The 11417-nt window shown below is 34.1% G+C and overlaps 1 protein-coding gene and 3 long non-coding RNA genes across 4 annotated transcripts; 2 read left to right on the forward strand and 2 right to left on the reverse strand.

The window, feature by feature from the left end:
* Positions 1-2328: 2328 nt before the first annotated feature.
* Positions 2329-2714, reverse strand: LOC150037432 (uncharacterized). Its single transcript, XR_016528094.1, has 2 exons — positions 2576-2714; positions 2329-2495 (listed from the first exon to the last, which is right to left on the reverse strand). It is a non-coding gene; the product is annotated as an uncharacterized LOC150037432 (long non-coding RNA).
* Positions 2715-3041: 327 nt separating this feature from the next.
* Positions 3042-5447, forward strand: LOC150037433 (uncharacterized). The gene is made up of 2 exons (XR_016528093.1): positions 3042-3180; positions 4859-5447. It is a non-coding gene; the product is annotated as an uncharacterized LOC150037433 (long non-coding RNA).
* On the reverse strand, positions 5414-8184 carry LOC120074573 (cytokinin dehydrogenase 1). Its single transcript, XM_039027732.2, has 5 exons — positions 7432-8184; positions 6965-7092; positions 6613-6873; positions 6266-6528; positions 5414-6176 (listed from the first exon to the last, which is right to left on the reverse strand). Exons 1-5 carry the CDS (start codon positions 8081-8083, stop codon positions 5852-5854), a joined length of 1629 nt encoding a protein of 542 aa, XP_038883660.1. The 5' UTR covers positions 8084-8184; the 3' UTR covers positions 5414-5851.
* Positions 7629-10047, forward strand: LOC120074574 (uncharacterized). Its single transcript, XR_016528092.1, has 4 exons — positions 7629-7846; positions 7925-8001; positions 8873-9078; positions 9712-10047. It is a non-coding gene; the product is annotated as an uncharacterized LOC120074574 (long non-coding RNA).
* Positions 10048-11417: the final 1370 nt, after the last annotated feature.

The raw sequence follows: 11417 nt of genomic DNA on the forward strand, positions 1-11417 counted from the left end.
ACAACCTCTTTCATGGTCACATTATAACCGTTTTCTTTACATGCGTCCCATTCATCATTACAACCCCTCAATTAGAGTTACATTGGGTAGTATATGAATCCCAGGGGTTCATGCTATCATTTTCCATCAAGATCACCGATGAAAAGACATCCAAGTCATTACTACCACTAGTAGGAATAACATCATCGTCTCCATACATTGGTTGGTATCACTTTCTAGGTTTCCAAATGTTGAACTCTAATGAACTAACTTCTGTAAGTTCATATAATCGATCTCTCAATTACATTACACTTCGATGTGCTCGAAACTATTACCCTTCAAATGACCTCCACTATAGAATTGTTTCTTGTCATCCAATGAACCACCATATTGAATGAATAGAGACTTCTTGTCCATCCTTCAAAAATAATATAAAAAAGTTGTTAAACTAAAAATATAGTTCTGTTAAATTCTCGATGCTCGCTTTCTGGTCGTGACTCTAGCTCTTCTTGTCTTGCTCTCGATCCAATGTCTTGCTATTGGTTTTTCTTCTTTTCTCTCCCCTTTCTCTCTCTCATGCCACTACAAGTTACTCGCTTGTCGCTCGTGATCATAATACACACCCATTCACATCCTCACACATGCTCACTCGTTCTCTTGGCTAAGTGTTATGTCTCACACAACATTCGAAATAAAAAAGGAACCGTATGTAGGTATACATTTACTTAATGTGTGAAAGTTATTGTTTATATTGATTCAAAAGCTTTTATAACGTTGTAATGTTGATTTCTTAAAGACTTTGCAATTGGCTTGTTATTGATTTTCTTGCATATATGTGTGGAGTTTGAGAGTAATTTTGAGTTGTATTGTGTTCTTTATCGTAAGGAAACATAACCTAACTTAGAAATCACTTTTCTTTAAATTGATTTGAAAGGATTGTGTGTATTGTCAACAAATTTTCATTGTAGTGCATGTTTGTACGAGCATTAATTACTAGGAAGGCAACATGACACAGACAAGGATTGAGAGTAAGGTGCAGTGTTGAGTAACAATAATCTATAGCGTGAAGTGAGTATAATTCAAAAAGTCAGGATGATAGCGAACATCGAGTATCGAGAGTAAAAGTGCAATAAAAATCGAAAAATTGAAAAACCAGACCAATCCAAACCAATCCTATGGTTTGGTTTGGTTTTTTATTACAAAATTAGACATATTCGTTTGTATGTGAAGAAAACCAAAAAGTATTTATTCGGATCAATTTTTTATTTGAAAAACCAATCAAAACTGAAGTGAACTGGGGGTATATACATACCCTTAAAAATAAACTCTAACATTTGGTATCTTTTAGTATCTTAACTATAGTGTGTATATATTTGTTGTTTAGGATAAGAAAACCCAATTATATAACAACCCAACATTTCGAGATCTAAAACATGGGCCGTTACTCATAAATTCATATTTAAAACCCAAGCATTTTGACCATTGAGAAAAATAAAATTTATTAAAACGATAAAGATAACTTTCAAAACCTATAAAATTAATAAATAAACAAATAATTAAATCCTTTGTTTGGGCCCCTAAAACGTCTAAGAAAATTAACATTCAAATAGATAAAATTTTCGACCAACATCGAATTATAAATCAAAACTTTTAAATAACTAGAAAACATAAATTGAGCGGAAGCTAGTAAGTGACCCACTACTGAGCCATCTAGGTAATATGTTAACCTTCCTATCTAGACAACAATATACATCCTATAACATATTATTCGTGATGATCTCAAAGGGTTACAATTTAGTTGTAGGGTTACAATTTAGTTGTAAATGTGAACCTGAAGGAGCACGTATCAGTCATAGACGTGTATCACAAAGGTACACATATCAGTCGAGGTGATCTCGAAGGGTCACAATTCAGTTGTAAATGCGAACTTGAAGGAACACATGTCGTAGGCGTGTAACCCTAAGGTACACATATCAGTCGTAGGCATGTATCTCTAAGGTACACATATCAGTCGTAGGCATGTATCTCTAAGGTACACATATCAGTCGTAGGCATGTATCCCCTAAGGTACACATATCAGTCGTAGGTGTGTATCCCAAAGGTACATATATTAGTCGTAGGAGAGTACATATCAATCATAGGTTTGTACCCCAAGGTCCATAAACAATCATAGATGTGAACCCAGAGGAACACAAAATAGTCATAATAGTTTACACTGTCCGAATAAAAAGGCTAATAGTTACCATAAATACTTAGCATGCATCAGTTCACATATATATCTTTTATCATAATCACAATCACATACCCCATAAAAATTTTCTAGATCACCATAGTCAATACATCATAGAATTGTAGAAACAGTTCATAACATTTATAATCACATACATTCTTATCATCATTATATGGTTGGGATGACTAGTTCGAAAACAAACCAATAATAAGACATTTATCTCGAAATTAAGCTCAAAATATTGTTTGAGACAATCTTCACAAGAATCCTTGAATCCTGAATCAAGCTAAACACAAGTTTAAAATTAATAACCAAGGTCTAATTCCATACATCCAAATAATGCCAAATAATTACAAACAATCTTACCCAAGGTATGATTTGGTTTGAATCCACTTCAACACTTCCAAATCAACACGATATTAGGCCAAACATCAACATTTCGACGATTAAAACCCGACTTACAGCACCATTGAATCACTCTAATTGGGTTAGAAACCTTAAACATTACCAAAAGTCATTGGAAACCCTTGAACTTCGTTAAACAGAACGCTAATGGCCCCTGCCGTAACTTGAATCTACCAACATTACGTGGGGGTCAATAATTTGAAGCCAAAAGTTAATGGATGCTCAAAACCCTTAAAAAAAAATCCAAAACTCATCAAAATCACTCATTTCGGTGGTAATAACATTGACGGCGGCGAAAGGAAGTTGGACAGTGGGGCTCGGCTGAAGAGACGTTGATGACGACGGTTGGGCACGACGTTCGGAGTGCGGGCGGCGACCGGGTGGCTGAGGCGGGCGGCTCCAGATCTGGGCAGCGACGCGGACGTGACCGATGGCGAGAACGACCGGCGGGCGACAGAGATTGAACGGAAGCCAGCGGCTAGGGGTTTAGTGGCGTCGGCTTTATTCACGCAAGAAAGAAAACAGAGACGGGGGGCTTCACGCGGGTAGTGAGAGAGAGACCCAAGGTAATTTCCTTTCACTTTTTACATATATTATCAAATCCCTCTCATTTTCCTTCTCAAACAAATTCAAGTTTCCAAATTTTTATTAAATCCATTTTTTTTTCAAATCTTTTCAAATATTTGGTTGAATGAGTTCCAAATAAAATAATCTAGTTATCTTATCCTAATTCTTCAACTAAATTTTATATCCAAATTCCAAAATTAGGAGAATAAAATTTTAAATCCCAGTTTCTTCTTTTCCATTCCTAAATTCTAATTCCTTCAAAACTCCAAATTTTAAATTTTTTTGCCAATAAATTTAAATTAATTATCTTATCAAATTAAAATTTGGTTAAAATAAAAGAAAACCAAAATTAACGGGAAATAAAAATCAATAACTTAAAGTATTCAACTTAAATTCACCTAAAATTTAAGAATTTTACAAATTATTATGTTGTATGTTGCTATTTAAAAACTGCCAAGAAAAAAAATATATCAAATTTCAATCTATAAAAGAAGTAGATTCAATTTTAATTTAAAATTAACAAAAGCAACCAATTGAAAACAAAATTAAAAAGAAAAAGAAAAAATTAGAAAGAAAAAAAAAACCACAAATCGAAAACAAAACTGATAATAAATCGAACTAAATAAAAACCAATCAATTGGTTTTATTCTTTATTGGACATTGGTTTGAATCATTTATTTGTAAAATCATTGGTTTGGTTTTGTTTTTGGTTGGCCCCAAAACCGACCAAACCGAACCGACTATCACCGTTAATCGAGAGAGTGAATCAAAAAACAAGCATTGAGCATTGGTCGTCACGCGAGTGCAAGTTGTTCACAGGGTCGAAGTGGTAATTTCACAATGTATTGACTCGAGTAGAATGCCATTTTTCATTCAATTTTAAAATATGGACCAAATTTCATTTGAACCCCTCATACAAAAAGTCCTTATCAAACTAGACTTAAATTGGTACATTGCAATGAGTAACACTTTTAAGGTTAATAATTATATTCAAATATAGCAAAATCTATGAGTGTTGACTCTATATAGACTCATATTAGTGATAATTTCCGTAGTTAATCTAAATTTTGTTATATCTATAGATTCTTTGACATTATGCTATTCCTCTTAGTACTTTGGGGTTGATTGCTATATTTACAATTTTCCCCCTGTTAGTTTAACATAAACAATATTAATGATTTTCAACATATGTCCACTGGCTTTGACCTCCAAAAATTACATGGGGTCTAATCACTTTAGAGCTTTCTCTCATGCAAGTGCCCATAAGGTACCCTAATATTTTTGCCCACCACGATAAGAATATTGATGTTATGATTTACATTATGAATCGGACTTGATTCTTTACCAACAAAGAACAATCTACAGTTTCATTCATGTTGAATCAAAATCTCAAAGTGGGTATGAAAGTCAATTCCATTTGTGAGGCCAAAATGTTACAACACCATGCTCTTCGATCATCTTCTGGTCTGAACTTTTTCATTGAAAATTTCTTATGGAAGGGCTTCATCTTTTCCAGAGATGGGTAGTATTGGATTAGCCCATGTTAACAAGCTCACTATACTTTGTCATAACTATGGCTTTAGAATTTTCTTGTTCTCTTTTGTTCTTTACAGTAGACTACTCTTCATCTGAAATCTAGGGCAATTGCTATTCTTATAGGTTGTTTTGATTTGATAGGAACTTGAAGTTTGAAAAATGAGATTGTTGGGGATGTGGTGATGGTGTTTGCGGAGCTTGGGGATGTACTTCAAATGTTGTGTTGGGTATTAATTGAGAATGATGCTATTGTGTTGTTCATTGTTGAGAATACAATGGTTGGACTTGAGCATGAGATGCCTATGTATTTGGTGTATAGAACAGATTATGCTTATTGGTCTCATGCTTGCATGTTAAACGTTCGCCGAAATTGAAACGGAAAGAGATCATCACACATCTACATCCACATGAGTTGTGTAATGCATGGCTAAAAAAAACGCCAGCAACTATCTGAATGACTAAACAAAGGCTTGCTAATGGATCAGGTTGGATAATCTATCAAAATTTTGATTAGGTGTGGAGGATATAGGCTGTTTAAGAAGTGAGAATTATCGTTTCTTTTAGTCATTTCTCTTTCCTATCGTAACGAGTCTTGTTCCCCACCTTTTTAGCGTTTAACTAGGGTCTATGATTTATGTAGTTTGATGAAGAGAGGAAGGTGACATTTGTAAATTTAGGCCTCCTTTGGAGTGGTGATACATCTGAATCATAGATATAATTTTACTTCAATGCATATATAGATACACATACATGTACATTGCACACATATATAAGCAAAGATCCTTAATTGCTTACTATATATTTGCACTTAACTGCTTAACGGTACATGTAGCGTATAAACATATGTATATATACAGAAGAATACATAAGGAAGATGACTGTCCCAGCTAGATTATTGGGGACATTCAACAGGGCAGTGTTTCAACGTTTCTAAGTCGGTGTATTCGTTATGCCTATCAGGGTCCTCAAGAAAACTCACCAGAATGGCTTGTTATATTTTTTTTTTTTTTCTGATAATTGATAAGATCCCTAACAGCATAATGTGATTTCTCATTTAATTTACAGTTTTTTTGTCATCATAGCTTTCACATTCTTTAAGGAAATTTTTTATGTGTTGCTTAATCAGATCAAGTATCATAAGAAGGGAATAATGCCCCTTTGGAATATCCTCTGACCAGGAGCAAGAATTGCCAAAGGATCATAGATAGATTTCCTTTGCAAGATAGTCTGCCACTTGGGCCCAAAGTGAGATCTCCATTCGTCTTGGGTGCTGTAGTGGGGGAGATATTGCTTAACACCAGGGAGGAAATCAATACAGTAATCCAAAATTCTTTGATTTTGTTCTAAAATGTGTTCTAAGCCATCTGTTCCTAAGGAAGATGGAACTGCAGAAGATAAGAATGCCACTAAGTAGAAAATATCTTCATCTGGAGTGACCAAAGATGTTCTGTTGTTCCACCTGAACCAATGAATATTAATGAAGAATGAGACTATGGGCATTATAAAAAGCAAGTTTTCTTAATAATGAGTAAGTTATGAGACAATTACTTGGATTTGTTAACTGGGTAGATTATGATGGGTCCATTGCTAGTATCCTTAAGGATGTTACCAAAGACCTCGTTAGCAAAATCATGTATTTGGCTTCTGGGAATTAGTAGATTTAACCATGGATGAGGAATTTCCCATAAACCTTTCGCACGTAGCTTGTTCTCGGAGACGTGTACTCGATCGAGGAAATCCAGGTAAGTAACTTCTGATGTGAAGAGGGTTGATGGAATATAGCTCAACTCTGCCAACAAGCTTTCAACTTGCTGCATTAGAAGAAAAAGAAGTTAACAAGAAGTATTTATGGGGCAGTTTTTGTTTAGATCGCACAAATTCTGATGATTCCTTACCTTGTTCATAAAGTCGATTTCATCCGGGTTGAAGTACTTTGCTATTTCCAAGCAGAAGAAAATTTTTCCATCTGAATTGAATTTGCTGGCTTGAAGTGGTTCTTTGGGATTGAAAGAGGATCTCCAGTTGTTGAGGAGACCAGTTCTATTAATAAATACAAATCCTTCAATATAATCAAATTGATCACTGGATGATATCAGATACTCTTGGTCTCTTGTAAATTTGGAGAAGTCTGAGTACAACACTCTTATCCATTTTACCTAAAAAATAATGATGGATTGTGTTTCAAACAAAGAAGCATCACTGGAACATTTTGGTACCTCGATGTAACGAAATGGAATATGCTCTTACCATTTTTGGTGCCTTTTCCAAAGAAATTCTTGCCCTTGTTATGATGCCAAACTGTCCAAGCCCACCAAGAACAGCATGGAAAAGGTCTGCATTTTGATTCTCTGAACAGACAACCACTTCTCCTTTTCCTGCAAAAATTTCAGATATCAGGCTTTATAGACTTTATTGTTTTTTTTCCTGAAAGATTCCCAGACCTTGAAATGCATATAGTTGCAGCAATACTCTTAAAGCTTTTTATTAAGATCAATGAGTTGAAAAAACTAGAACAGTGCATAGAAAGTAGTCACTGTTGTCATTTTAAACTTTAACATTACCATGGAAAAAAAAAGTTTCTTCTTTGTGAAATGACAAGTGATGTTACATGATATGTTATGATATCAAACTACACTGTTCTGGTAAAAAAAACAAAAAAAGAAAAACGAAAAAAAACTTTTGGTAAGGAATAAAATGAACAGTATGAAGGTTACCTGTGACAACTTCCAGCTGATAAACATTGCTGATTTGGGGTCCATGCCTGAAAGCCTGCCCACTAATGCCAGCATTTGACAAGGTCCCTCCAACAGTAAGATGCAAGTAATCTGTCCAAGATTTTGGTGCCAACCCTTGTTTAAGAGTTTCATGCAAGATATTTATCCACAGCTCTCCAGCTGAAACATCCACATAAGGTAATTCCCCTGCATTTATTTTCATTTCTGCTCCCTTAAATGATTCCATACTGATAACTACACCATTATAGGCTTGAGCTTGACCTTGGATGGAATGCCCATGACCTCTAGCTGCAACCGTCAAGTCCGATGCATATCCCATTCTGAAAATATGGTTTATCGTGCTTGAAATATCGGCGACGGATTTTGGATGTAAAACAGCTAATGGGAGTGAATGGTATCTGTTTCCAAAATCTGTTGCTGCTTGATGATTATTTTCAAAGCTGAGGTATCCATCTAATTCAAGTGTTTGCAGTGCATAAGTTGATATATCTGAAGAACCAAAATGAGGAGGAATTATTGAGGCTGCAAATAGGTGGTTAGTACTGTCAGGTATGTAACTGATGTATAGAATTATGTATAACTTGAGGAAAATAATGGTTTGTTTGATGAAGCCAGAAGGTGGTGACTCCATCTTTCCTTGAGAGTATGCTTTGAGAGAGAAAGAGGAAGAGAGAGAGCTTCACTGTTATGTTCTTTGAGAGGCAAAGCAAAAGGAGAGGTGAAGAGGAGCCTAAGGGATTGAGTGGAATGAAGGGGAATTTAAAGAAGTTCTTGGGAGGCATAGTCAAACACATAGTTAGTGGTGACTTTAGGCAAGCTAGCTACAAGTACTTCTTTTGGTTCACCTTTTTGAGGTTAAAAAACAGAGGAGATAAAAAAAAAAAAAAAAAAAAAAAAAAGAGCGTCGTTGCAAATATAGCAATAAGACCCAAAGTATTAGTAGATATAACAAAATTTACTTTTAGTTCTTGGAGTTTATTAGTGATATAATCAACCACTAATAGGAGTCTATCAGCGATATAGTTTATCATCTATAGATTTTTCTTTATTCGCAATTTTTTAAAAATGTCATAAAGAAAAAATTGAAAGTGGAAAAAGAACTGCCAAAAAAAGACCATAAAATATATTTCCTTTTCCTTTTCACTATTGGCACTTTCTGGAAACAGTTCTCAACCAAATTTCTCTTGAAAACAAAAATTCACCTTGACCATTCATTGAGGAAGGTGCAGGGTGGTGTTTATTACTACATGAAGCAAAGATTTTATGTTTCTTCTAATACCAATCACTGCCTAAATTCACTGTTTTGTCTTCTTTTTACACACTGAATGTGACTGCAAAACTACTGTAATTGGTTGAATTTTCACTGTTTGTCTGCTATATACATATATTGTACAATCTGAATTCAATTTCTCTATTGCAGAGTGAATGGCGGGCTGGCCCCTACTAAGTTTTATGCTTCTTCAAGCTGAGTGTCTGGGGAGTCAGATTACTGGGGCCCACTCCAGTTTTTTTTTTCTTCACAAGAGTATATATTGTGCTTTGACAGCTCTTACCAATGACTTATACAGTTATGTCTACATAATTTCAACATTAGTCTTGCATATGATCCATCAAAATTCCAAAAGGGTAAGCATAATCTTGAGTTTTTTCGATGTCGATTTTCGTAACACCATCTTTGATTTAGCTCAACCATCAAAATTTTCTTAAGAGACAAACACAATTTACATTGTATACTAAGTAAGATATAGTGTGAATTCTGGTTGAAATCGTCTTAGGAGATTCTCTGATGCTGATTTTTTGTGAGGTCGAATAATGATCGAAAGATTCGTACAGGTGCACGTGAAACTAGCTCAATCCTCCACAGTTGATAGAAAAAGTAAACAGAATAAGCATGATAGATATGTTGAATGTTGACAAACACACATTTTTGAAAGGGAAATAATTAGGAATTAATGTGCAAACAAAGCTTCATACGTTGATTTTTACAACTGTTCTTAAATCTCTCCATTCGATGTCATTTCGAATAGTGTTTCTATTAGACTGAAGTTGTTTAAGTTAGAGGTACATTTAATCATTTAGATTATAATTTTCAAAAGGTATTCAAACACAATCAAGGGACTGTTTGGTGTCAATTCTTTTTCTTAAGTGAAATGAAAACTAGTACCACCAAGTGAATTATATTCAAATTCAACTGCATCTAGACTTTGATTTTATGTTTTCTTTGATTCAGCGAGTGACAAAAGTTGTTTTTGGGTGCAGGAAACAAGTGTTTGAAAAGGAAAGATGAAAGATATATCAACATATATAATGAGTGCATAGCATCAACAGCAAGAAGAACAAGGGTCTCTGACATGAACTGTCTCGTGCATCAAATTATTATTTATATTTTTATTTAATAATTTTCATATAATTTTAGTATTTTTCAACTTGTCTTATTTATTATAAATTAAGTAGGGCTATTGTTGTCATTTTACTATGATCTATGATGTGGCATTAGGGTTCTTATTGGAAGGCTATCTAAAGTTTTACCTTTAGGTTGTCTGATCAGTTCTACCATGAATTGAATTTTAACTTTTTGTGCTGTTTTCAAGTTTAGGCACGAGAGCTTAAATTTTCCAATTCATGCTGTTTTCAAGTGAGATTGATCATCATATCTCGTCGAGTGTTCGAATTTTAAATTGTTTGATCATCATGTATTTTTGTCTCAAAAGCATTGATCTTAAGGCAATCCGTGTCTAACCCAATTCTTAGGATTGAAATTATATCGAAATGGAGATTTAGTGATTGAGAATTAGAGATTCTCGAGATTTAATTCCAATTTACTAGGGTTTTCATATAAGTTTTGGTCAATCCAATGTACTGAAAGCTCAATTTACTACCATGTGATAATTCATTATCTTTTTTTGTGGATTTAAAAGGTATATGGTTTCATTTTCAAACTTCTAATGGAGGTTATGAGAGAGAGGGGATTGTGAAGGGGTGGGGCCCTAGACATGTGATCTTCATAAGGGGGTGTAGTGGCCCAAGAAAAGGAAGATAAAGAAAGATTTTGAAAAGAGAGGAAGAAGAGGCTTAGACAAAGGACTTGAGAAGGAGGGTATGTTTGGGTTTGGTAGAAATGGAATTACAAAAGAAAAAAAATTGATTCCATTGTTTGATTGGATGGCAATGATTCTAATTTCAATTTCAGTTGCCCCAATATTATTATTCTTTTGTATGGAAAGTTGGACTCTGGCCCATGAAGGTGGGTGAGTTTGCTAGAGAGAACTCCTCAAAATGGTTGCTTTTTGTAACATTCATGTGTGTGTGTACAATTATCATTCAAACTCACCATCACCAATCTAAAAAGAAGGAAGAGAATATTAAAATTGTTTGGGAGTTCTTTTGAAAAGTAGCTTTTCATTTTATGTTCCCACAAGAGATATGATTGAGTGACTTATTATATAGGTTAAAGTTAGTATGCATTTCAAATTATTATATATTTTGGGGAGGAATAATTTGAGTCGTTCCATAGAACAGTTAAAACAATGTGAACAACAATAAAAATATTGCATCTATCTCGTTCCTAAGGCTCTTATAATAATGATTTCATTTTTAGTTTTTAGTTTTTGAAAAGTGTGCTTGTATCCTCATAATTTTTTTACTATTTTTTTTTTTTTAATCTATCTTAGAGAAATATTTGGATTCTTAATCCAAGTTTCAAATACAAAAACAAGTGTTTTAAAAACTACCTTTTATAGCTAATAAAACTTCGTTTGAATTTTGGAAACATTTGTAGAAATCAAGTATAATTGCTTCGTTAGGCTTTCGCCCATTGGAGAAAATAATTCTCTATGACCAACTTCAATAGGAGTCTAGGTCTTGTCTTAGTCCCAGTGTGGCTGATCATCCACTGAATTTTTATTGTTATTATTATTCTCGGCTAGACGTATACCTACCTAGAAATGCTCTCATTTATGTTAAGA

Source organism: Benincasa hispida, chromosome 3 (genome assembly GCF_027475165.1).
Source record: "Benincasa hispida cultivar pf3 chromosome 3, pf3_genome.v1.1, whole genome shotgun sequence".
NCBI lineage: Eukaryota > Viridiplantae > Streptophyta > Magnoliopsida > Cucurbitales > Cucurbitaceae > Benincasa > Benincasa hispida.

Excerpts from the sequence above, each read along its gene's own strand:
- LOC120074573 (XM_039027732.2), bottom strand. The coding sequence starts at position 8,083 with ATGGAGTCACCACCTTCTGGCTTCATCAAACAAACCATTATTTTCCTC. Across the intron at positions 6,874-6,964 it reads TGGAAAAGGCACCAAAAATG|GTAAAATGGATAAGAGTGTT; the intron begins GTAAGAGCATAT and ends ATTATTTTTTAG. Across the intron at positions 6,529-6,612 it reads AAATCGACTTTATGAACAAG|CAAGTTGAAAGCTTGTTGGC; the intron begins GTAAGGAATCAT and ends CTTCTAATGCAG.